Here is a 27,319-nt window from a genome sequence, read left to right as displayed (position 1 = left end):
AGAATTACTCCCTGGAAAAACAGCAAAACAACTCCCTGGAAACACTCAGTAGATCAGGCAGCACCTGTGGAGAAAGGAAAAAAGCTAGGCTGACGTTTCAGATCTATGGCACTTCGTCAGAACTGGAAGATGTTACGGATGAACAGCTTATAAAGGATGAATAGAGGAAGGGAAAAGGGAGAGGGAATAAAATGACCATGTACATGGCTGGCGGGATGGTCTGCACTCCTGGTATCCACCTGTCTTTATCTTCCACCACACTGCGGGCCACTGGAGCCATTTTGTTTTAATGCTTCCCCCCGTCCCCCTATTCTGCTTTAACTATTCACACATCCTCTCCTGTATATGTGTTATTGTGTTCTCCACCTGATCACTTTACTGCTCATTCTTTTTCTTCTCTCGTGTATGTGTTCATCCCGCCCCCTTTAACCAGGCTCTGTTCATCTATAACATCCTCTGGTTCCGATGAAGGGTCGTAGACCTGAAATGTTAACCATACCTTTTTCCTTTCTCCACAGATGCTGCCTGAGCTGCTGAGTGTTCCCAGCATTTTCTGTTTTTATTTTAGATTTCCAGCATCTGCAGTGTTTGCTTTTTGTTTTACTGCGAAATGGATATAGTTACAGCTACTAAGGATTCAGCACACGTGTATTGTCATTTCTCTAGCCCATTCATGCCATTACAAGGCTGTAGAGGGGCCAGACATTATTTGTGCTAGTTTACTTTTCAAAATGTAAATATTTATGAATTTTTGTGCTCATCAAGGTGAATAATGTCCCTACTGGAGAATCGGACACTTTCCATTTTTTGTACTAAATTTTATAATCAAACACTTCCAGCTCAGGTAAGGCATAGGCTACATAGAACGTTCACAGAATAAAAGAGATCTACAGCACAGAAGGAGACCATTCAGCCCATCTCGCCTACACTACTATCTGAAACAGCTATCCACTAAGTCCCATTCCTCTGTCCTTCCCAATTGGCTTTTCTTTTTTTGTCAAATACTTATCCACTTCCCTTTTTTTTAAGTAGATCATTCTTTGTGCTAACAACCCTCGATGTAAAAAAAATCTACTCATCTCTCCCTTCACCTTAAACTTATGCCCTCTAGTAAACAACTCACTGACCAGTGGAAATAGTTTTTCCCTATTTACTTCAGAGGTGGAAATAGGCAATTTTGTGATTGACTCAATAAGGGGTTTGAAATTCATCTCAAAGTCAAGCAGGACAGAAGTTGTGCACTGTCGGATTCAGCCTGAATCTGTGAAACTGGGGAAGGGGATGGAATCAGGGGCTAAAATGAGGCTTCTGGCAAGAATGAATCAGGATAGCTTTGGTCTTGCCGGTGTGTTTGGCAGGAGGTCCTAGCTCATTAATGACTGATGTCGGGTTGGCAGTCGGACAGCATAGCAACAGTCATGGAGTCATGGGGGTGGTGCTGGAAGGTAAACTAGATGTCATTACCATACATATGGAAGCTGTCCCCATGCTTTTGTCCCTGGAGACACTGATTAGGAATGAGAGGGACATGCTGGAGATGACTACACAGACACAGATGGAGAACCATTACAGGAAATGAGCTGGATGCGTTGTGGCAGGTAAGAGTAAAGCCATTAACTGCAAGGTCTTGATAGATATGCAATCATGTGATTTATAGTTCACAAAACAATAGAACTTATTACATGATCCTAACCTTGAAAAATGCTGGTGGATAAAATGCATTGTTTCATTCAACAGTCACAAATCCTCCATGTTATTCCATTGTTACATCAGAACTAATTGACAAGCCAAACTCCACAAAAAGCACCTTCCAGTATTAACAAACTGTTATAAATCACTTCTTCACTCTGTTACGACACCAAGACCTGAGTGCCCCTGGTCCAATTCCCAGTCTGCAGGAGGTAAACTAGGGCAGCTATTGGGCCATGCCAATTTGCCTCAGCAGTGCTGGGCTAAGAAAAGGGAATACATGAGCTACGATTCCTACTCCAGGACCTGACTATATAACCTATGCTGACACTCCAGTACAGCACTGAGGGGATATTTTAATGTGTGTGCTACCCCTCCAATGAGGCATTAAATTGAGGCCCTGTCTGCCTTTTCTAGGCAGACAGGGCCTGCCTAGTTACCATGACAAAAGGTTATCGACCTGAAACATTAACTCTGTTTCTCTCTCCACAGATGCTGCCTGACCTACTGAGTATTTCAAGCATTTTGTGTTTTTATTTCAGATTTCCAGCATCCGCAGTATTTTGCTTTTATTAAACTTACCGTGGCACTATCTAAAGAGCAGAGTCTTGACCTAGTATCCTCAGCAACAGTCCTCAATGAAAGCCACCAAACACAGATAAACAGACCATCTTACCCTGCCGTTTGTGGGATCTAGTGCACACAAAAGGGCCGCTGCATTTACCAGCTACAGCACTTCAAAGTTATTCAATACATGTGGACTGCTATGAGACATTTATGAGAGACAATGATAAGGCATTATATAAAAGAAAGCCTTTCTTTCCATCCTGATTGCTAACCAATGATCCCAAATGGATGTTGGGTGAGAAAAGCTTTGATCTTGGCTTTGATGACCCCATGATAAAGCAATATGTCGACATTCACATTCTAGGCTCTCACATGAAGAATGAATACTCCGAAGTTATACCGAAACACTGCTAACACCCATGGAACTGCACCCTAGCGAAAGTTAGCATCGTCAGGAGATGAGGGAAGAGGAGTAAGTGGGCTGAGTTTGGAAGGGGGAAAAAAATCATTTCTTCTAACTTCAATTTTTAATGCCACATATTAATTTCATGGATCATTTTCTGCCATCATTCTTTTGTTGTTAATGCCTAGTTGTTGGACCAGGACCGCGATTTCTCTGTACTTTTATACAAGATGTTTTCAAAGTAATATTGTAGAAATGTTTTATCTGTTTTGATAGGTTTCAACAGAACATTAAACAAACAGCAAACCACAGGGCCTGAAGAGTCACATTGTTTTTGCAGTGCAGACTCCATGTGTGCATAAAAATACAGGAAATTCACCCACAAGTTATTTAATCACGACAAGAGATCTTAATGGGTGCAGAACTACTAAAACCAATGGGGGACTCAGATTTGATGCTCATAACATTAACATGCAGGCTTTTTAACAACCTAGAAGAAAGCAGTGTGTGTCATGCAGCACTTTGTATGTAGGGAAGCACATTTCTATTTTCACATGCAGGAGGGATTTAGCAACCTCTTTACCCCACTTCCCTGAACCAAATGGAGGTGTCTAGGATACTTCTGAAGCACTATTACATTCACTCCAGGTTCAGGACAACGAGCCCAAACTGCCCTCCATTCTATCTTGTATATGGCCTAGAATTTCCTTGGCATGAGTTACACCGCTGTTGCCCCTTTTTAAAAAATTGCACCCACCGGTGGCCAGCTGAGGGAGTCACGGGCTGGTTTCCTGAGTCTGCTCACTTGCATTTGCTTGGTGCAGTCATTGGTATAGAACTTGTGTAATGTGGGTATCAGCTGCTGAACTACCTGGAAACTTCTGTGCAACCTTTAAAAAGGCAGTTCAACCTGCACTCTTCAGCAGCAAACAGATAAAAGAGCAACGGTGATTGGCCCTTTAACTTCACCGTCTTATTCCTTCACTGTCTACTAACTTCACTGCATGTCTTAGCAATATTTTATTGTCCTTATACAGAATTATGGCTACACAGACACCATCTGTACTCAGACAGCAAAAGGGCAGGGACTCATCCAGGAGAAGAACACAAAACTGGCTACAGGACGGGTGGAGTCCAAAAATATTCCAGCGTTCTGTCCCTGTGAGTGACAGTTAGAACCAAATGCAGGTCTTTGCAGAAAAAAACGCAAGAAAGAAAGAAGAGGTTCAAAAAATGTTTCCAAACTGCAGGAATCACAATATAAAATTTCCAGACTCTTCAAGCTCACAAACTCCTCAGTTCTGCCTTGATCAGCTGCTGCACCTCATTTATCTCAGTCTAATTTATCCGGACTACAATAGCAATGGAAACCCAGGAAATTCAGGGCAGCTCCACCACTAGCTCTCACTCTGATATATACAAATGAGACTAGTGGTGACTTGACAGGTGGATCGTGGGAAGGCTCAAAAAGTTCAAGGGAACTCAGAGAAAGAGTTTTGATGGTGCACAAGCAGCAAAACACAGCGTTCACCCAAGTGCTGTTGCTAAAAAAATTTCCTGCACTGTTCCTACACGGTAAATACACCCAAAACAGCAAGGAAATTCACCCCCTGTACGTCCAAATTGCCTTCTGCTCTCCTGCTCGTTAGAAGCTGATTTGGACAATGAAGAGTCCTCAGCAAATAAGGGCTGGAAGAGAAAGAGAGAACAGCAACTCACTATGTGTGTGAAACAGAGAGAGAGAACATGAGCAAGTGCAAGAAGAGTCCTCAGTAACTGGGAGAAAGAGGGGACAAAGCTTTAAGGACTGGCACAGTATGAGATTCAACAAAAAGGGGCATAAGTAGAAGAGATCTGTGAAAAATTTTAAAATTTACCGATAAAGATAGCTGAACATAAAAAGAGATGAAAAGTGGCAAAAATGCCAAAGTGACCACAAACACGTTAGACTTTTTGGTAAAAGTCAGCTCAATTTGATTGCCTAGAGGGTCAGAAAAGTACTTATCTTTCACCGCTTAGGATCTTCCAATCCAGAAAAGTAGGAATTGGGGCAAACTGAGCTAATCCCCTAGATCCAGTACTCAACATAACACAAGCATTAGAATTCTGATAGGAACAAATTTTGGTAGCTTCAGTTCAGTTTCCAGTTGGCATGAGCACAAAAAACATAATTTGGCAAGGATTGGCATTAGATGAACAGTCACATAAAGAATGGTTGGTATGGGAACTGGAAATGTCATACTGTTGCAGTAAAGTGAGCTCTTCTCAGCTTGGGGCTAACGTACATTGTTGAGGCAGGGCAAAGAGAGTTTTAATCTGTATCTGGCCACGGTACATACAGGAGCCAGAACACTTGACGTCAACACTAGACAACAAAAGTGGAAATGTTTCTCACTCTCACATTTAACATCTCTCAATTTGATGGACACAAAAAGCTTTGTGTGTCCTCCAAAGACATTCAATTCCCCCAGGGGAAAGTTATTTTCAACATGAAGACAAAACTTAACTCGTGCCTGGAAATTAGGCTGCGCAACACTCGTGTTCAAACCTATAACATTTTCATATGAAAATGTTTTTGTAGCTGTCTTAACAGAGGCATTAACCAGTTTATTTCAAATGGATTAATGTCTAGTTAAAATGATGGACACAGGAACTTCACACAAACATCGAATAGTGTTAGTGTGCAGCATTGTTTCAAGGCCATAGCTGCTTAAATGTAATAAAAATGACCAAACGTTACGCACACTAACATCTCTATCCTTGATAATGTTTCACCTCTGTGATTTATCTGTAATCATTGCTAAATTTTACTATGGATATTAGAGGTTTTGCTGTACTTTTTAATTACAATATGAACAAGATGGATATACAACAACCAGTGAACAGTAAGGGTCACACGTCTGCTTTGCAATTGAATTGCTCTGGCAAAAATCCTGAGAAAGAAGTTACATGTGTGGTTTATTAAACTAGTAACAAAAATCAGGTTATAGCTAAAATCAATTGATTTCTGTTACTAGTTTACAGGGTAGTTTGAATTCCTCTCTTTCCAACACTGTCCTATCAATATAGCCTACCCAATAAATGTTCACCTCCTTTACTCCTCACTTCTGCACTCATTTCACATTCCAACCTCCTTAAGTGATTTGCAGCGTCTCTTCCAGCTCGGGAGGGAATAAATCAAGACAGGTTCCTGCTCCTGATCATTATCGGGGCAAGGACAGGATTGGGTTCAGCAACGATTTCTCACCGTGGCCAAGAAAGGCTGCTGACATGTGAAGCATGGCTATTGGGGTGAGGCGACCAGCTCCAATACAATCAGACTCAGTATGAGTGAGGCCTTTTAGGAAAGGAGGGGAGCGTAGAGAAGAGGATAAAGGGAAAAAATGTTGAGTTTTTTGGCCAAGAACAATAAAACGCGTCAAAAGGATTGAAAGATGAGCAGAAAGGTTTCCTTTCTCATTTCTTTTTTTAAAAAAGCAGCAGAGACAGGATGACAGGATGGGAACAAAGCAAACAGGAAGGAGGAGTAAAAAGAGCTCCAGCCGAGTACCCTGCAAGCTCGTACCTGTACATTTAAGAAATGAAGCAAGTCTAGAAACAGTAACTCATCGGAGCCAGATGAGTAAAAACAGCCTGAAGGAGCAGTGCAGACGAAAAGCAGTGAGCTCCAGCTTCACAGAGAGCTCCCTCTGCTGCTGAGGGGAGAACATTGCAACAACATTTCAAACTATTCTCATCAGGAAATGGATAATGATAACTTTACAGTGAGAACACCAAACTTAAAAGGTTAAAAATGTCTTGTTTTTCTTTGTAATGCTCCACACCTTTGATAAAGATCACCAGCTTTATTGACCTAACTAACTGCATTCTTTAACCCACCCAAACATTTCAGAACATGGCAGGTCATGTTCTTGGACATGCCCCAAAGACAAGATTAATTCTACTGTACAGAAGGTCCTAAAAAGGCAATGTCCAGTCAAGAATTTCAACTTTATATTCTTTACTTCAAGGACAAGGTTACTTATAAATGCTAGCTTGTTGCCTATGCTGCAGAGGCATCAGACTGTCAATGCAGTGGATTTTCAATCATTCACATCACTGGGGAGATGCAGTGTTTTCTGAAAAAATCAAGAAGATGTGTTTTCTATTTATCCTGTGCACAATGCATAGGAAACATCAGATTATCTGGAGAACAAAGAATTTCAGGTAATGGAGTCTTAGCTGTATAGACGTCTGCCACATGTCAAGTTTATTCTCTCAGCACAACAGTAAATAGTCTGGAGTGTTTTCAGAAATAATGATGACTTTCAGGGCCAATTTCTTACTCTGTACACCAATAGGTTTTACAGCATGTCATGCCTGAGCCTAACTATATTGCTAAATTGCTGCTCTATTAAATCATTTGGCTTTCTACTTCAGTGTGGTGAGGTATTAAGTGCTAGTTTCTAAAATAGGCATGAAATAGTGTGCAGACCAAAGCATCAAGGGGTTAGTACACGTCTCAACTTCTATGCCAAGGAATGCTGCCTTGGGACCATATCAAAAACCGGATATCTGCTAGTGAGCTTATCCAGCAAATAGATAAGACATAGAAACCAACAACTATAGTGCCTTTAACGTAGTCAAGTGACCCATGGTGCTTCATAGGAGCATAATCAGACAAAATTTGACATTGAGCCACACAAGGAGATATCAGGACAGGTGATCAAAAGCTTGGAAAAGAGGTAAGTTTAAGGAGTATCTTAAAGGAGGAGAGGTTGAGAGGTGGAGAGATTTACAGAGGAAATTCCGGAACTTAGGGTCTTTACAGTTGAAGGCATGGCCGCCAATGGTGGGGCATAGGAAATTGGGGATACACAAGAGGCCAGAATTGAAGGAGCGCAGAGTTCTCGTAGCATTGTAGAGCTGGAGGAGGTTAGAGATACAGGACGGGGTGAGGTCATGGGGGGATCTGAATATAAGGATGAGAATTTTCTCAACTGTAGGTCAGCGAGCACAGGGGTGATGGGTGAACAGGTCTTGGTGCGAGTTAGAATACCGGCAGCAGAGTTTTGGATGAGCTGAAGTTTACGGAGGGTGCAAGGTGGGAGGCCGGCCAGGAGAACATTGGAATAGTTGAGTCTAGAGATAACAAAAGCTCTCAGGGGCTTTCAGCAGCAGATGGGATGAGGCAGCGGTGGAGAAAGGCAATATTACGGAGGTGGAAGTAGGCAGTCTTGGTGGTGGAGAGGATGTGGGGTCAAAAGCTCAGCTCAGGGTCAAATAAATGCCGAGGGTGTGAACAGTTTGGTTCAGCCTCAGACAGTGGTCAGGGAGAGGGATGGAGTCGGTGGCTAGGGAACGGAATTTGTGGCGGAGGCCGACGACAGTGGCTTCGGTCTTCCCAATATTTAATTGGAGGACATTTCTGCTCATCCAATACTGGATGTTGGACAAGCAGCGTGACAAATCAGATGTAGTGGAGAGGTCGAGAGAGGTGGTGGTGAGGTAGAGCTGCCTGTCATCAGCGTACGTGTGCAATTTGACTTTGTGTTTACGGATGATGTCGCCGAGGGGCAGCAAGTAGATAGCAATAGGAGGGGGCCAAGGATAGATCCTTGGCAGACTCCAGGGCAACGGGAACGGGGAGAGAAGCTATTGCAGGAGGTTCTCTGCTATGACTGGACACATAAGAATGTAAGCAGGTGACGGCAGTCCCATGCAGCTGGACAATGGAGGACAGGCGTGGAAGGGGGACGGTATGGTCAACCGTGTCAAAGGCTGGAGACATGTCGAGAAGGAGGGTTCTGGTCAATTCCTACTCTGTGCTGAGTTAGCTGATCTCAGGCAGAGTGTTGGTAGGAGTGCTACAATTTGCCTCAGCGTCCCTAGGTTAAGGAGGAGGTGAAATTGACCACGGTTCTTACTCCTAAGCGCTAGCCAGCAACCGCTGCTGGAAATGGACTTGTGTAGACATTGGGTGAGGACAGGATTGGGCTTGGCTATGATGTTCCCTCACGGTCAAGTTGACGCACACTGTCAAACCTGGAGTTTGAACCTTGTATCCTGACCAGTAAGCAATGCCTTTAGAAGAGGAGGTGGAATGAAGGAAAGTGGCAGAGAAAATTGGTGAGCAAAATGAAAAACAAAGGCAGAGTAGTGATACGTGTATTGGTGCAGTCAGTGTGTTATGTGATGGAGCAGTAGGATGCAAGTTTCTGCCTGTAATTCTCAAACACTGTATTGCCTGTGGGAAGAAGGTACACAAAGGGTATGCACTTCCCCACTAGGGGTTATGTTAAGAGCACATAAAAACTTTACACAAGTTTTAATATTAGCCAGTGCGCTATAAATAGAGAACTGCAACATTCCAACCCTGAGAAGAGAAGGAAAGTAGGAAGGTATAACATTTGAGCCCACCTTTATGCACTGACAAAGGTCTCGGACCAAGTTGGCTGCTGTAATGTTTCTGGTGAGGAACGTCTTGAAGTAGGGGGAAGTTAAATTGAAGTGGTGAGAAAAAAAGATACTGGAAAGATTTTAAGACGTGTAAAACATACTGATGAACACACGCAAGTTTACACGAGCACGGACCAACTCTATCTTACTGATCGGATCTTGAGATTACTGATGCGAATCTCCATGTATCACTTTTCTCAATTTATATTATAGTATGCTGAGGCATTCCAGCAGAGCCATTAAAATCTACTTCAGCAAGTGCTTCAGAACCAGCCTGGGAATCACTGGGTGCGAAATTGGTCTTTGGCGATAGAGGAAAATGGGCGACAGCGAATTGGCTGCCCAATAAACGTGCTGCCCAGTTTTCTTTTCCATTAGGCAAGGTGTAAAACAGGCAGGCAATTCGCTGTTGCCCGCTTTTGTGCAACTGCCCAAGACCCATTTCACCCTTGTTGTGTCATGAAAGGCACAGAGTGGGCCCGAAACTGACATGACGTCCATTCAAACTATTGGACGTGCAGATTTGCGCTAGGTGAAACAGGAGGGAAGCAGATAATTCTGTAGGCGTTTTCAGATCTGAAAATATTACAGCAGAGATAGTTCTGGATGTCTATAAGGTGTATCATAATCTAAGCACACAGGATCATGGAACCAGCTCTATGCACTTTGCAATATGAGGTGTTTAATCCAACGGCAGATTGCAAGACCTGAGGAAATCTGCTTCTGCAACGTCTTCTGAATTTTGGAGGTCAAGTTCTTTATATTTGTGACTGCAGAAACACGCATATGCCATCTTTTCCCCCCTTTGTGTCTCAGTGAAGCGCCTTCAATATACAAAGGTGCCATATAAATGCAAGTTTTTATTGTTATTGTTCACATTCCTTCAAGTGTCTTTAATTATTAATAGAGCAGACTTCAGGATATGAAGGTGCAAGGTCACCTCAAATCCCCTACGTATAGCCTGCGATAATCAGGAATTTTAGCTGACAGATTTCGTATTGCTATAAGCCAACATTTCTGATTGTAATAGTCTTTATACAAGGGTTTTATTTAGCTGCAACACACTTCCAGTGATTTAAGGTAACCTTGTATCTATCTTTATGTCCTGAAGCTTGCGCCATTAATCACCCAATGTCACTTAACAAAAGCTTCCCAATGTGTTAATAGCTTATTTATAAAAAGGGATCAGATAGCACATATTGTTACAGCTTTGCAGTACATTTATATTCAGTTTGCCACCAATGGTAGCTCCAGAGTTGCTGGCAAATTAAACAGAAAACAAAGTGCCATCAGAGGCAGTACACAAAAGCAGAAAAGGTGGTTTCAATTTAGCTGCTGGTGATAGTATGAATGCAAAGTGGCTTGCGGTTGGAGGGTGAAGGTGGCATGTTTTATGTCTGATTGGCTGAAGTATTCCAGCCTGCCTCCTTACATGCCATCGATGCAGTTTTAATTATTCCCTATACAGACCTACCCCAATCATTTCGGAAGGTACCAGCTTGGTAGTAAAGGTACACCTCCGATGGCTCAGCTGGTTACACAAGTGAGTAGCAACCCATATAGGCCAGGAAGATCCCAGTTTTGATCCCTATTCTGTGCAAACTTAGCTGACCTTGTCAGGCTTTAGTGCTCCCTGGATTAAGAAATGTGAAAATCGTGCAAATGTCCCCTCCCCCTCCGATTATTATCCATTAACCTCTGCTACTAGTGTGAACATGGGTGAGGGCGAGGTGAGAACAGGATCAGCCTAGGCAATGATACTCCCTGTGTCCAATAGCCTGCCATCATATGTTCTCAAAGCTCAAGCATGAATAATGACAACTTAGGTAAGGTGTTACAGAAGACCTGTGCCTTTGGAACACTATTTCCAGCAAGGATTCAAGCCTTTCAGAACATAAGAGAAAGAGAGAGTAGAAAAATGTAAATAATATTGTTGAGAAAAAAAACTGTGCCATGCATTTGCAAACAGCGGTCTGTTAGAAAAGCCAATACCAACCTCTCCAACACAGAATGTCCTGTAATACATAACAGCTATGACGTCCTTCATTGTAAACCTCCTCACATCAGCATTAATGATCAACAATTATAAGGGCACTCGCATAAATTTCTGTCTTTCAATATACAAGAGCAAGAAATGGATTTGATGGGCCTTTCTCAATGGTGTCTTTACGCTGACATTTGTTTACTTTAAATTCTAGAAGACAGGCATCTGTGCCGTGGCTCCCTGTGTTTACACTGATAAATCTGGCTCTCTTATTGTGGACCTAGAGAAAAATTGCCACCAACGTGAGGAGCTGCTATTAGGAATTCAGGCGACAGACCCACCTGTAAGTGTTTCCACCGTGTATTCAGGTCTTCCAGCTGATTTAGATTGTATGGAGAGAGCTGGATGTCTGGCGGCATGAACTGGCAGGCGAGATCATTCATGTGCGTCACATTCTCTTTCAAAGGAGCGATTTCTGCTCTGAAAGCCTGGATCCAAAAGAAAGAAAAAACTTTTATGTTGTATTTTATGTCTTATTTACAATGCCACCATACATAATAAAGACAAGGGGTAAATTTTAATGGGCAGCCGGGAAGAGGGCCAGGATTCCTGACGGGAAGCCTGGAAGTACAGATTTCCCGGAGGTCCTTACGATTTTGACGTAAGGACATCTTTCATTTCTTTCTGTAGGTTTCCTGCCCAACAGCCAGCCAGATTGACAGGCTGTCTGTCAGTCAGTCAGACAGGACAGCAGCCAGGGAGCAGATGGCAGCAGGTAAGTCTTAGATCGGGGAGTGGGTGGGGGGGGGGGGGTGTGTGGTTAGGGTCGGGGGAAGTCGGTCAGTCATCGAGGGGGGGTCGAATATCGGGAGATCGGGGGTCACGGGAGGGTCAGTCATCGGGGGGTTGGGGTAATCGGGAGGGGTCAGGGGTCATTCGGGCCGTTGGAGGTCGGGGGGTCGGAAGTCATGGGGGGATCGGAGATCGTGGGGGGGGTCAGAGATCGTGGGGGGGGTCAGAGATCGTGGGGGGGTTGGGGGTGGAGATCATGGGGGGGGTCGGAGATCGCGGGGGAGTGGGGGTCGGAGATCGTTGGGTGTGGGGCGAGGGGGAGGAGGCCGATCATGTGTGTAGGATCGCAGCAGGTACCTTGTTGGGCCTGGACGAAACACTCCTGCTCCTCCTGGCCCACAAGCAGTGCAATAATGGCACTTACCTGCTGAGCCGGGCCTTCTCGTCTCCTCTTACGTGGTATGTAGAGAAGGCCCAGGAATCCCGGTCCCCAGGAGCTAAAAATAAAAGGACTGTTAAAATGGAGGCCTGCAGCCTCCTTAAAAGATTTCACCGACTGACCCGCCTCCGTTAAAATCGGAAGTGGGCAGATTGGAGGTTGGTTTTACTTTTTTTCTTACCTTCCCGCCCACCCCCAACCCATCCACTCGTAAGGTTAAAATTTACCCCAAGGACACTTACAATCAAGGGAGACGTAATAATAACAACATTTATATAGCGCCTTTAATGTAGTAGATCGTCCCGGGGAATAAGCCTCATTGTCATAAATACAGGTGAAAAATAACAGTGTTATGAAACCTGGATGTCTGTTCTTTAAGATGGCTACAGAGCAGAGGTCAAGTAGATCCAAAACCAAACTCACTGCAGCAGAGGGAGGAGCCATGGCAGACCATCCCAATTATCTGAAGGCCATCTCACAAGGGGAGTTGGAGCGTCACAAGGAAGGATTGCATCTTATTACAAAGCACATGCTCAAATTAAATTCCCAGCAACACTTTCAAACAAACGCAACTCAGTTTATTTCTATTCCTAACCTGAACTTCTTTATTTTCATAGGAAATATGAGGGAAGAATTTTTGAAGGCCTTATATAGTTAGTCTCATCAATGCTTGCTGATGGTAAGTCTGTTATCTGACTATTAACCGCATATCTCAACTGACGTGACAAAATGGTCAGTGTTTACTACTTAAACAGAAAAACGGAAAAGATAATGACATTTTATTAAACAATCCACGCTCTTAATAACATGCTTTTTTCTGTTTAAGCAGGAAAAAGAGCAGTGGGTCAGCTTACTACGTTAAAGGTGCTATATAAATGCAAGATGTTGATGTATCAATAAGTGTTTTGCTTAATAGATGCATGTCAGTTAATCTTATCGAGGCTTAAAGACAAAAATGAAACACTGAAATTATACATGCATCAATAATAAGCCATTGCTGTCAACATGATAACAATATCCAAACAATTACATAAGTTATCCTGAAAAGTTGCTACAATCAATTGTTATGAATCGGAAAGCAGCTGACAACAGTTGCAGGCTGACAAAATTCTCTCAGGTAAAAATGATTTGGCAAAACTCAGTTCCGGGCTACGGTGCATCAAAAGGTTTCATCATTGAATTTGAGTAGGCTTGTTTTGAAACAAGTCAATAGCAGCTCAATACATTCTGGCAAAGGCAGCTTTAAAGTGGATCAGATCAAGTGATGAGGCCCAGAAATCATCGAGCAGATGTACTGTCTAAGCAGATGGAACAATGGCCTGCTTGATGGGGCAGGTGCAACTTTTCTTTTTTTTCCCCTAGTCTCTTGTGCTTCTGATTTTCCTTTTACCATTTTTACATGAAAAAGATCTAACTTATGAGTTATTTAAAAATGCGCCTTTAAGCTAAAGCTTGCTTTAAAGGCGTTAAATTCACAGAGCATTAGCACTGAGAGGTGTGTACTAGGTTTCAGACAGAGCATCTGAAACCAGTAACCTGGAGACAGTGAAAGATAATTTGACATTCCAGCGACTGGTCACATCACTGCTGCTGCAACGATCCTATTCATTGGAATTCAATAGGGGTCATTGCCAAGTTAGGCTGGTGGACTCTGCTCTTATGTGGGGGTAGTCAATTTTGACACAAAAGTTGACACTGGAGTCAGGCTTTTAAAAAGAAACACAAACACCAAAAAGTGAGTCAGGCAGAGAGTACTGTGAGAAGGTTAAAAAGGACAGAATGCTGCAGGGAGAAAGGCTCTTCCCTGGGCTGTAGGATAGGATACAGAGGAATTATAGTCTGATGAAAGGTCATCAACCTATAACCTGAACCCTGTTTCTCTCTCCACAGAAGCTGCCTGACCTGCTAACTATTTCCAGCATTTTCTATTTTTATTTCAGATTTCCAACATCCGCAGTATTTTGCTTTTATTACAGAGGGATCATTCTGTTTCAGTAAAGTGAGACAACCCACCAAAGCAGAGGTAGCGTTGTGCGTTCTTTATTTTGTAGAATACGTGAATATAAGTTGTACTGATTGAACTCAATGCTGTGTGCATTTCACCTTACTGTGGAATAAAGCAGCTAACGATTCGAATCAAATTTGACCTCATCTAGTGTTAACTTGGTCCCACTTTGGAGAGAATAGAGAAACACATGCAAAAGACACAGTTATCTGGTTCAGGTGACAAAGGTCTTCTGCTGTTACTCTCCCAGGTTATATTACCATACAAGTAGATACATAAATGTAAGTCACACAGACCACTTATGGGAATGACTAATGCCACTACGCAAGAGAAGGTATCATAAGAACATAAGAAATTGGAGCAGGAGTAGGCCAATCGGCCCCTCGAGCCTGCTCCGCCACTCAACAAGATCATGGCTGATCTGATCGAGGGCAGATCTGAATTTGTAATACCCCTTCTCTCCTGCAGGCATTGACTCCCTCCTGGGATACATTTCCACAGGGTATCTCAGTCAAATGGCCAATATTGATGTGGGAGCCATGATGTGAATGTGAGGGGATATCACACCCGAGGTGGATCCTGTTCTCATTCAACATCTACACTCACACCCACTTTCAGAGTGGTGCCTGGCTAGCAACCAGGTGCAGGATAATTCCTTTTCTTTCTTTCCCTCCCTAACCTGGGTGTGCTGCAATCAACTGTAGTTCCTACCCCTCCCCTCCCTTCCCTCCAAAATTGTTACCCTGAGAGATACGCCAGCAACAGTTCATGAGGGTGAAAGTGGCCTTCGGCGATAGCGCAAAACGGGCGTTAATGAATCGGCAGCCCGTTTCAATGAAGAAGGAGGTTGGGCGGGGTGTAAAATGGGCTACTGATTTGCCATCGCCCGCTTTGCGCTATCGCTGAAGGCCAATTTCATCCCCATATCTTCAGGAGAGGAGAAAGGGGAAGAAAATTGGAGGACAAAAAATTACAAAGTGATAATGATGTGATGACTAACAGCATCTTCATTTCGATCTGGTCAGAAATACTGTGCAACGACTTGCATTTATATAGCTTGTTTAAAATAGTAAAACATTGCAAGGCACTTCACAGTAAGGGGTTGGATCTCAATGTTTGTATTGTATAAATATTTGAATGCACTGTAAATTTGATTCTGTAATCATATAGGGGGTAATTTTCACCTTCGTCGCCTTGGCAGTGATCTGACGAAACAGATTGCCCATCCTGCCTGATTTTCATACACTGAGTGTATGCAATAAAATGGGACAATTGTTTTTAAAATCTGATTTTACATAGAAAAAGAATTTGTCATAGAATTCCTATTTATCTGCTCATTTATAGCTTTGCCCAGCCAATTCTCTAAAGATCACTTGGTAATGTACACATGCGATGCGATGCACTGCATTGGACAGAATGAAACCAGGACTACAGTTATGTTTTTCCCATTTTGTAAAGCTATTAAGTGCAATGGAACAGCTCAAAATTCCAGCAGTTCTATCCTCTAGATGGGTACAAGCTACAGTAAACTTATTTGGTCTCTGTAAATTATTATTCTGATTAAATCTGATGCATCAGTGGTGCATGTCAACTCAAATTACAACTCACTTTAACATCGAATTCAAATGTGGGATTTTAACCTGTTCAAGGTCATTCTTTTTTACACTAGGATACAGTTTCATGAAGACTGTATTAAAAAACTTAAAACGCAGCAAGTAGTGAGCACGTAACAATACTTCAATTCTTATTAATTCTGCAGCTTAAATAAAAGGTTTAGGGCCTGGAAAAGAACACAACCTCCCCTCAGTGCTAGAAGGTCTTGTTGCTTCCCTGCAGAGTTACTAAACACGTTTATATTATAGAAGCACAGCAAGCAGGAGGTACACAGGGCTTTCACCGTCAGCTGCGCTCCACTGAACAAAGACACACCTCCGCACCCCCTCCCCACCCACCCGCTCCCTGCCCCCCCCCCCCACCACCCCACCAGGCTCAGGGAACAAAGGACGTGATAAGCTGCTTTTATATTGGTTCCGGTGGGATATTAGTGCTGCCGGCTCCTGATGCGAGGGCCTCACGCAAACAGCGGCAACCCCATGGAAAACTTGCTGAATCTGTGAACGCTAGTCACCAGGAAGGTCTGATTTTGACTGGGGCTTCCCGGTGCCTAGCCGTAGGAAATCTGATTAAGTTTACTGTGGGTCTACAAAAAAAGTTGTTGGATTAAGGGAACCAGGTTCATGAAAGTAAATATACAAAATCCTACATTTCCACTGACTCAGCAACTGGGCCTCAACATTCTACAGCAGAGCCTAGTGCTGTTGGCACTGACTGCAAATAAAAGGGGGGTGATGCCCTGAAGTCACTCTTCCGATAAATGAAGATTAAAAATGTAAGCTGTATAAAAGCACCTGCTCGTTTCTCCCTTCTCCTACAGAATCAATTGCAGTTTAGTGGCCATTCAGCAATCATCTTGGTATCCCAAATGACCATTCTTCATGAGAGAGCTTGAACACTCAGTGAAGTCAGGCTATTCAACTGTAGACAGCACAATGAAACCTGACTTTGCCTTTACCCAATGGCCACACATGTACACTTAACCAGCAGAGGCAAATGAATAATAATCTGGAATGAGAATCCTGGATAAATATTCCCAAATATCCCCTCCTCAGCTCTGGAACTAAAGGCAGTAAGGCTAACACTTGTAGACCATAGCACAGGGCAAGTCAGTTTGCTACAGACACTCTCAGTCATCTCACAATTTACTCTCTCAAGTGAAACACCTGCCCTAAGTTAGTTCAGGACAGCACCTGCCACCATATTCTCTTCCCCAGCTAAATTCTGAACATAATCTTTGGTTTGAGATGTTGGTACGATTGCAGCTTGACAAAGAGAGTGGGAGTGAGACTGCCCTCCACCTGTTGGTGCAGCAGTCACAAACATACTGACTTGCCCAGTTTCCGGAGTTGGCAGCATCCAGGGAAAGACTTGTTTGTCTTTCTGGAGAACCATCAGCTCTTACATTTTTGTTTGAGCCCAGAAGGCAAGTTAGCCTGAGACTAGACTCTGACCCCTTTTCTTGGATACCTTGATCCCATAGGTAGTTCTAAAGATTCAAGCAGACAAGTTGATTGTGGGATAAGTTTCGTGCAGGATACCAGGCAAACACCCTGCTCTTCTTCAAAAAAAGTGCCGTGGTATCTTTTACATCTACTTCAAGAAGTAGATAGGGCCTTGGTTTAACACTCATCTAAAAGATGGGATCGCCAACAATGCAATATTCCTTCAGTACTGCACTGAAATGTCAACCTAGATTAGGTACTCAATTCCTGGAGTGGGGCTTGACCCCATAATCTTCTAACTCAGAGATACATATGTAAGTTCACCTTACTGTAATTTGAGCAGCCCTAAATTGAAAGTTTCCAAAAAAGTTCAACAATTCTGTCTTAAGTTCTTCAATTAACCCTTTCCTTGCTTTAAGTCAATAATACTCATCACAGAGTCAGAGGCCATCTGCAGCCTACCTCCACTGTGGAAGACCAGCTGCTCTATGAGATTCCATCTGTGGATTGTCCAACAGTGAAATGTCACCAGAACTAGAACTTAGCATGGGTGTCCTCTTCCTCCCTCACTATTCATAGAATCATAGAATGGTTACAACACGGAAGGAGGCCATTTGGCCCATCGAGCCTGCACCAGCTCTATGCAAGAGCAATCCAGCTAGTCCCACTCCCCCGACCTTTCCCCATAGCCCTGCAAATTTTTTCCCTTCAAGTACTTATCCAATTCCCTTTTGAAAGCCACAATTGAATCTGCCTCCACCACCCCACCTGGCAGTGCATTCCAGGTCATGACCACTTGCTGCATAAAAAAGTTTTTCCTCATGTCGCCTTTGGTTTTTTTGCCAATCACCTTAAATCTATGTCCTCTGGTTCTTGATCCTTCTGCCAATGGGAACAGTTTCTCTCTATCTACTCTGTCTAGAACCTTCATGATTTTGAATACCTCTATCAAATCTCCTCTCAACCTTCTCTGCTTTTAGAACAACCCCAGATTCTCCACTCTATCCACGTAACTAAAGTCCCTCATCCCTGGAACCATTCTAGTAAATCTCTTCTGCACCCTCTTTAAGGCCTTCACATCTTTCCTAAAGTGCGGTGCTCAGAATTGGACACAATTTTCAGTGAGAAAAAGTAAGGGAATGCTATTATAAAGGGCTATCCCAGGATGCAGAGCATAAAAGCAAAAACCATGAGGCTGATAGTTTTAATGGAGCTACTACTGATTCTCCTTTTTATGGGGGAAGTGTCTGCCCTCATTTCAGCAACTGGCCAGGATGGCACATTTGAAATCACAAGCTCAACATGTGGGAAACTACAAGTGTAGACCCAAGTTCCATCACTCCATTCTGCTCTATGTTGGAGCATTACTAAGACTGAATCTTGATAACAAGACAGTACCGTAATTTGGAGATAGCACTATGAAACAGCAACTTCAAAGACTTCAATGCTGGGACAACATCCTTCTTCTACCTTTTTGGGATTTTAATTTAAATGAAATCCATGGCTGTGTGATGATTACTAGATGAAAGCAGTAAAACGAGTCTTTGAATATATGCTTTATGATTTCAGTGCTGCTTTCATGTTGATTGTTAACATTTATGGGAACAAAACCTGTTTGTTTACATGCCTACTTAAGCATGTTTTTTTGTTAAATCAGTTTTACAAATGCTGGGTCGAATTACTCTTGTTTCATCAGTTGAGGTTCTGTGTTCAAAGTCAAGCAACAACCTAACTAATGAGTCGGTCTCATTTCTATTCTGTGAGACTCTCCCTATGTCCCTGACTAATTATAGTGCGCCTTCTCACCAACTTGATAAATTGATTCTATTTCGCTCATTGACTCGCTTATGCTCCAATAAAATTGCTATTATGGTACCTGAATACCTGATAGCAACACTACCTAAATGAGTCTTCTAAAATCTTATTAATGACATACACCTCAATGGCTTGATTTAGTAAAACAGTACAAGGAGCATTAGAAGTGCTAACGCACATCTTTCCTATGAAACTTCAATTTAGTTGTTGATAATAATGGTCCTGTTGCTAAAGTCATTTGTCTCATGGACTATCATCTGCTCACTTAATGTGATATGTTTACATAAAACAACCAAAAAAAACTTGAAAAACTGTCAAGTTGCTGTCACTAGATGTATTAAATGAAATAATATTTTGGAACCTAATGAGCAATAAAGTAACCTTAGTTAATGGTTCATTTCATGCTTGAATAATGATATATTTTAGGGGACTATTAATAATAGATTACAAAATAAGGATCAGAAGTTATTTTTCAATGGTCACTGTTCTAAATGGACAGCAGTGATCAGTGTAGAATCTGTCTTTGGGCCATGGCTATTCATATATAATTTACTGGTTACCTCAGTGAAGATAATGCACAAGCAGAATACCCAAGTCTGTGGATAATTAGCCGTTTGGAAAAGCAGTATGTTCTGAGAAGAGGGCTATCGTTCAAAAAAAAATAGACACTTCAAAGAGTGGGCATAGTTCCCACAAACACTTACAGAATCATACAGCACAGAAGGTGATCATTCAGCCCATTGTGCCTGTGCTGGCTCTTTAAAAGAGCTATCCAATTAGTCCCACTCTCCTGCTCTTTTCCCATAGCCCTACAAATTTCTCCTTTTCAAGTATTTATCCAATTCCCTTTTGAAAGTTACTACTGAATCTGCTTCCACCACCCTTCTAGGTAGTGCATTCCAGATCACAACAACTTGCTGCATAAAGAGCAATAAAAAGCAAGAAGGACCCAGGTTTGATCCTTCACCTATGTTGAGTTAGTTGATCCCAGCTGAGGCAATAGTCAGGGGACTGCATTTGACTTAAAAATCCCAAGAGGAAAAAAAATCAACCAGGGTTCCCTACTCTTGATTGACATCAACAACAACTTGCATTTATATAGCGCCTTTAACATAATAAAACGTCCCAAGGCACTTCACAGGAGTGATTATCAAACAAAATTTGACAGCGAGCCACCAATCCAGTGACTCCAGCAGGAAAGTGCATGAGGATGTTCGGATCATGACAAAATTTGCTCGGCTGTGGTATCGCCTCCTTAACCTCATGGTTGAATAGACAGATGACACTCACTGTATAGAATGATCACAGGGGTGAGGTACCAGATAGTTGCAGGTACTATGCAGCTGCATGGAGACTATCAAATGAATGCCAATAGTACTTTTGTAGTGTTGGCTTCTGTCCAGAGGAACCCGTGTATCAACTACCCATTTCGGTTCTATTTTAAAATTTATATTTTTGGATGATTTTTGTAATGCCTCCTGTTGTTGAAAAGCTTGTCATAGCTCACACAGGATTATAGGCTAATGCATGCTGCCTGGCACCAATGGAACTGTACCTCAGTAAGGGAGTCAATGGGGGAAATATTAACCCACAGGACAGGCAGGAGACGGGCAGTGGGAGGGGGGGATTAAAGTCTTAAAAATGTGAAACCCGACCCCAACCTGGCACAAACGCGTCTAATCCCGGTTTAACCGGGGTGGGCGAGTAACCTGCTCTCGAGAGGCATGTCAGTAATTTAAATATGTTAATGAGGCTGCGCGCCTCAGATTTTAGCAGCCTCATTAGCAGGGGAAACCCGCCAGCTAAAGGCAGGATCCAGCACTGCTTGTGCACCAGGAGAAGCAGAAGTGCTTCCCCCCGGTTTCCCAAGCTAACTTGCTGTGACAGAGCTTCCTCCCCACGACCCGACGACCCCACCACGCGACCTGACGACCCCTCCCCGTGAACCGACGACCCCTCCCCGCGACCCGACGACCCCGCCCCATGATCTCTGGGACCCCTCCCCGCGATCTCCAGGGCCCCGACCCACGATCTCTCCCTCCCGCCTCCTTCTCCAGTCCCCAGCTGCAGCCTTCTACCGCAGGCCTTCCTACCCGACCGTTGGCCAGCCTCTCAATCTGGCTAGCTGCCGGCCGGGAAATGGTGAAAATACGTTTGCCATATTTTTGGGTTTCTTGGCCACTAAAAGTCACCCCCACTCCCTCCCCGCCTACCTGTAAATATCGAGGCCAATCTGTCCAGCAGAGGGGAGAGGGGAAAACTGGAGAGGAGAACAAATGATCTTTCTGTTTTGTCCAATAGCTGCTCCTACTACCAATAACGCTTACCTTCAGAGAGCGTTCCTACTACACCAGTGTGGCGTTCGAATTTGCCGTACTGCATCGTGCTGATTTCTGTCAAATTATGGGTAATTTTCTCCTGTTGATCTGCACCCACTAGGAACTGACTGAGATTGCTTACCATGCTTCTGTACCAGATTTGAGGGCCAATTTTACAAATTTTGACACAGAGTTGGGCCCACAATTTCCTGTTGTAAACTCCCAGTGGGCGAGGTTTACTGCTGGGAGTGCAATTTGTTGAAATCAGCCCTTTGAAGTTAGATCTCAGCGATGATAGCACTACCCCAGTGCACCGCTCACTACCCCTCAAGCTCAGGAAGCTTTAATCTGCATCTAGCCCTTGTCATAACTGATCGGGAGTATTCCGTTCTGACGCTCAGGGCAAAGAAAATGCTGCATTCTCTAGCACTAACGTTGTTCACGGTGACTAGCACAGAATTTTCCTTCCATTCTTACCTCCCAAAAGTTAAATAAAAAGATCAGAAGCTGATGTTAGGAAATACAGCTTTGAAGGAACTAGGCCAATAGCACAAACATGTGGGACAACCGTTTGACCCGACCATTGTAAATATGACTGCACGAGATACTAATGGTTTATAGTGGGTCCTGTCAAACTTTAGTAGTTTTGTGAACCGTGTGAGATTTGAATGCAATGGGACAAAAAACTCAACATGGTATATTCTTTCCAAACTATCCTTCACATTGCACGTTGATTTGTTGCCATTTACCTTGACTTTTTCAATATGGTCCTGCAGCGAGTCTATCAGCAGGTCCCCCACGGGTTGCCACGAATCTCTGATCGCTTCGGCCTGTCTTAGTTTGAGGTTCAATTCATCCATTGCATCTTGTAATTCCAGGAGCCTCTCCAGGGCCTCATCTATTCGCTTCTGCCAATCAACAGAGCGAGTACTCAGCTTGTCCCACTCCACTTTCACCTCCTCGGCCTGTTTCCGAATGACTCTGGCAACTTTCTGGGCATTCTCTTCAGGTGTTTTTTCTGCATAAATAGTAAGTAGAATTCTTTTAAGACACTAAAGCTCATAAAAGGTGTGGGGAATTAATACCATTACTTATGATGTTATCCCCTCTCCTCCTTAAAACCCACCTCTTTGACCAAGCTTTTGGTCACCCCTCCTAATATCTACTTCTTTGGCTTGGTGTCTATTTTTTGATTACACTTCTGTGAAGCACTTTGGGTCGTTTTTCTACATTAAAAGCACTCTATAAACATTGTTATGCTAAAATGGGAGCTTGGTGTAGAGAACAAATGATGGGTAGATGTGTGTTCTAAGACCTTTGTTTTATATTTTGCTGTTTGAGTTTAAATCCCTCTCATCCAATGGAAAATTTTCCTTACTGCCACCAACTGCTGCATTTTGAAGATAAATTGTTTCTACTGGCTACACATCACATTCGGGAAAGAGGATGGGGACATAAGATTATACATCATGAGAAGGAATCATTTCACTTTTTTACTGGATCATATAATCATATGATACTCACTGGCTTGTAGGGTTGATACTTATGATTTAGTGCTCCCAGCTCAGAGCTCCACATGACAGGATGGCATATCGGGAATTTGGCGCAGAGGTCAGCACACCTGCACAATTTTCCAACAATTATGGGGCATACTGAGCGTCAATCAGAATTCCTAATACGTCCTCCTGTCCCACAAAGTTCTGCGCCAGGAGCACTAACTTGCAAAATCTACCCCATAAAATTCTGATCAGGGCTACTTCCTGGGTCCACAACAACCAAACAATGTAGCAGCTGTATACTTTGTTGGTACATTGTTGAGGTGAACATTGGCCAGTCCTCTTGGTTTGCACTTACTCTATAGGGTGCAATGAATCTTTATGGCCTACCGCACGAATGGCCAATCTTGTGGGGCAGGGGCACATATCCCTGTGTCACAACTGATGAGTGGGCCACACATGATTAGATTAAATACAGGGGTGTAGTGGAGGGAATATACCCACTTTTTTTTTGAAGGCTACAACCCTGAATCGAAAAGCACAAGATGTTTGATTGCAGTAGGGTTCTTGACAATTGAACTTAATATTCCTTGGCAGGGGAGATGAAATGTTAATCAGGGTTCTCACTCTTGATCACTGTCCAGCAACTGGAAATTGTATATACATGGATTTGGATGAGGACAGGATTAGGCTCGGCTGTGATGCCACACACAGTCAAATAGCACGCCCACAGTCATTTCCTCGATTCACACATGAAGAATAGCCACTCCGGTAAGGTACCAGGAGGTGCCCAGTGTTTGTGGAAAGGTAGGCCAGCATGAGTCAGCATCTTCAGACAAGATGGGGAGAAAAACTGTCAACAAACAAGTTTATTAAAGCATTCCAATTAAAAGCATATCTCAATACTTTGCAGTGACAAATGCTGAAGCCCAATCTATCCAGCTGCCAATACAGCTGCTCTGAAGTAGTTTCACTGTTTGTTGCTCTGGGATCTGACCCAAAAGTTCCTCAAAAGTACAAATTTAGTTAAACCATGATGACACCATCAGACTAACTGGTGCGAACAAATTGTTGAACCCGACACCATGACAGAGCTGAAGAAATCCTTTTACCGTGGGATCCAGCTGCACCAGCTGGCCAGCAGAATTTGAAGTTCACATTGGTGTATAAGTTGCACCCCCAGGTTTGACGATCATTGAAATTTAGCGCAGAGGTAGTGGCTCCTTTCTGCAGGTTTTATGGTGGGCAGAATGAAAAAAAAACACACAACTTGCTAAAATATTTAAACTATAATTTCCACACGTCCAACTTTTTTGTTGTCAGTTCTTCTCCTCATCTCGTATGAAGGTGCTGCTCATGCCGGCCGACCTTTCCGCAGACACCAGGCGCCGCCTGGTACTTTACCCGAGTGGCTAGTCTTCATGTGTATTTTCTAGTATGACAGTAAGCATTAGAATTTTGTACTTCCAGCAGCTCACATCTATTGTTGATGATTTAAGGAAAAAACAGCAGCTATCTTTCTGTGTAATAGAGACAATCTGGTATCAATTAGCATCAAATTAAGGGCAGTTTTGTGCTGTGGACTTGTACTCCCTAAGAACTGATTGTCATTATCTAAACTCATTTCACTTAGACTGCAAAGAACGGTCAACAAAGAGGAGACTTATCCTGTCCATCTGAGCTGTATTCAAACCCAGGTCCCACAAAGAAAAGGGGAGAGTGATAATTCACTGTGCCATTAAGTCCCCCTTTTTTATCATTTCATCTTTTGCACTTGAGCTCCCCTGTCAAGAGGGATGAAATAATGGCCTGCTCTCAGGCCTCTGCAATGTTGCTCTGTGATTGATGGCTAGGAGGTACACAAGAGATGCACCAATTGATGCTACTTGAGTGATGGTGCTTTGGCTCCATTCATTGCTATCCACTGATGTTCTAGCCCAGGAACTTGCCTTCTGGGGACTTCAAGTCGTGAATCCAAATTCCATCACTCTGCGTAGAATATTTTGTTACAGCAACCATGGCAGCATAAAATAATTTTATTGCACCATACATACCAAATCAAATAACAGATGGTTAGGGGTGGATTATACAAGGTTTCTCATTGACAGCTTCTATGTGCACGATTAGCTCATCCACCTTTGGGATACATCACTAAGCATCTGCTACATCAGATCTGCAGACACAGGTATTGAGGAAAGGTGGATCAATGTCAATAGAAAGGGTCTGGTGAAAAAGAGTTTCCACTCAATTGGGATTCTTCACGTGAGATGTTTGACCTACACCATGGACTTAACCTGAATATTCTTATATTTGTAGTGCACAGTTGTTTAATTTGTTATGCACTATTGTTAATTCTGAATCTAGAACTAGATGCTTAAGACACAAGTAAACATAAAGTATAATCTTACAAAATGTATTAATATTTTGCAACATTTTTGTTAAGCAGTGGAGTATTCAAACTGAACCCAAGGTCTGATGAAAGGGGATACTTCTGCCATTTAAAATTTGGTGAAGCACATTTAAGATCTTGAGGTGTGAGGCCTGACTGGCACAATGAGTTATTGCACTGTCTCTTCATCTCTAGCAGCTAGCTTCAAATCCAACCAGAATGAAGCATGAAAAGCCTCTCTTTTTCACTGCAGACTATAAGGAGCTGATGTGAAATGAGTTTGGGTACTCTCAACCCAGTTTGCTTTCCCACAACATAAAGCTGTCCACAATTTGCACAATGGCATATGCCACTAGAGCAAAGGATAATTGGTAACGGAAAAATTCCCACTCTTGCAGAGGGGCCACTCTCCTGGGGTTGTAGAGAGGCACATTGTTGGAATAGAGTAGATGGCATTTTATCCTGCAGCTGACCAGTGGAAACTGACCCAAGAATGATGCTGATACTGGGTGTCAAATGGGGACAGTATTCCATTCCCTCACACAGCTATACTTAATTTTGAACAGAAAAGAAATTCACCAAAAAATTCCTAAAGATGAGTAAATGGGACATGTGTGCAACTCAGAGAAGGCTCATATTAAAATGGAACCCATTGTCCAATAAAAAACAGGAAATTTATGAAGTTTGTTGAAAATGTGCTGAAACAATGCAACAACTGAAGGACAGACATGATGGAATCAGTACCTTCTATGTCCCTGTAGACATATATAAATATATAGACTATAAGAATCAAGCTTAACAGGACTCTACAAAAATACATTTAATTTTAAAATGAAAAATAAAAACCCCTAAGTACCAAATGAGATCCTTCAGGTGATGCAATTGTCACGTCTCACCTATTTCCAGTGAGAATCATATACCTGGTCTGGCACTGAGCCATACGGACCACGCCGATCCTTGCTTTCTGCTGGGTTGTGTTAGACCACAATTGGTCTCACCATTCCAGGGTCATGGAGGGGGAGCAAGGCTGGGGGTTCTGCTGTTTATTACCATCCATAGCAGAACTTCCTTTTCTGAAAGTTCACACTCAAGCAGTGTATTTCACTGTAAAAAAGATAATCATAGCTCCATACATTTCCAATAGTATTGGAATCTATCACACTATTTTTCTCAAATCTCACTGTTTTTAATGGTCCAGCCTTAGTGAGTAATCAAACATGTAAAACAACTTGATGAAATAAAGCAGCAGAAACCGACTGAGCCCGATGCTGTGTGGGATCCTTCTTTAAAAAATAGTTTGGAGCAGCAAGAATAGCAAATTATTTAACCCCATGCATTTGGGCCTGGGGGGAATGCCGAGCCTTATTTTATCATTAAGAGATCCACTATCGAGCATGACTGTCCCTAACTGAACACTACCAATTCGCTTTCAGCAAATCACACAGCAGTGACTAAATAGCCAATAACCAATCATTCCGGTGATTCTGAACACAAATTTGAGTAATTACCTTTCGGTGGTGACAAAAGACTTTCAGGTCCTTCGATAGGCTGATCAGCCAAGAACAGATGCACAGTGTCCAATGCACTCATGATCACTGGTTCATTAGCCTTCAACTCTCTCTTGAAAGTCTAGAAGGAGAAAAGCACATTATCTCTTTACTTCTGCAAGCACTAAAATAAGTATTGAAACATAATCATCAGTCAGAGAAGCAGAAAAATAATATTCATACTACAGGAATTGTACCACTGCAGATGTATTGCATTGTGTATTTTGTAGCTTACATTATATAACCATGCAACACCAATCATACTGGAAAACTTTCTCCAAAATCTAACCTGATGGGGAAAAACCTTCCGAATAACTATGAAGAAAGTAGTTAAAATTGAGCTTTTTTTTTTAAAATACATTTACCCAAAGTAAAAGT

General features: G+C 42.8%; 1 protein-coding gene across 13 annotated transcripts in view; it reads right to left on the bottom strand.

Moving 5' to 3' along the window:
• The window catches only part of dmd (dystrophin), a 1,591,310-nt gene that overhangs the window by 144,753 nt on the left and 1,419,238 nt on the right, over nt 1-27,319 (bottom strand). For all 13 annotated transcript variants that reach the window (XM_067992781.1, XM_067992785.1, XM_067992782.1 and 10 more), the window contains 3 exons: nt 26,903-27,023; nt 22,259-22,527; nt 11,423-11,569 (listed from right to left, as the gene is read on the bottom strand). In XM_067992781.1, the coding sequence (XP_067848882.1) occupies nt 11,423-11,569; nt 22,259-22,527; nt 26,903-27,023 (537 nt within the window). The remainder of the gene's footprint in view (nt 1-11,422; nt 11,570-22,258; nt 22,528-26,902; nt 27,024-27,319) is intronic.

The sequence above is a fragment of the Heptranchias perlo genome, chromosome 11, assembly GCF_035084215.1.
Source record: "Heptranchias perlo isolate sHepPer1 chromosome 11, sHepPer1.hap1, whole genome shotgun sequence".
Taxonomy (NCBI): Eukaryota; Metazoa; Chordata; class Chondrichthyes; order Hexanchiformes; family Hexanchidae; genus Heptranchias; species Heptranchias perlo.
Note: the sequence above shows the minus strand (reverse complement) of the source record. Positions and strands in the feature narration are given on the sequence as shown.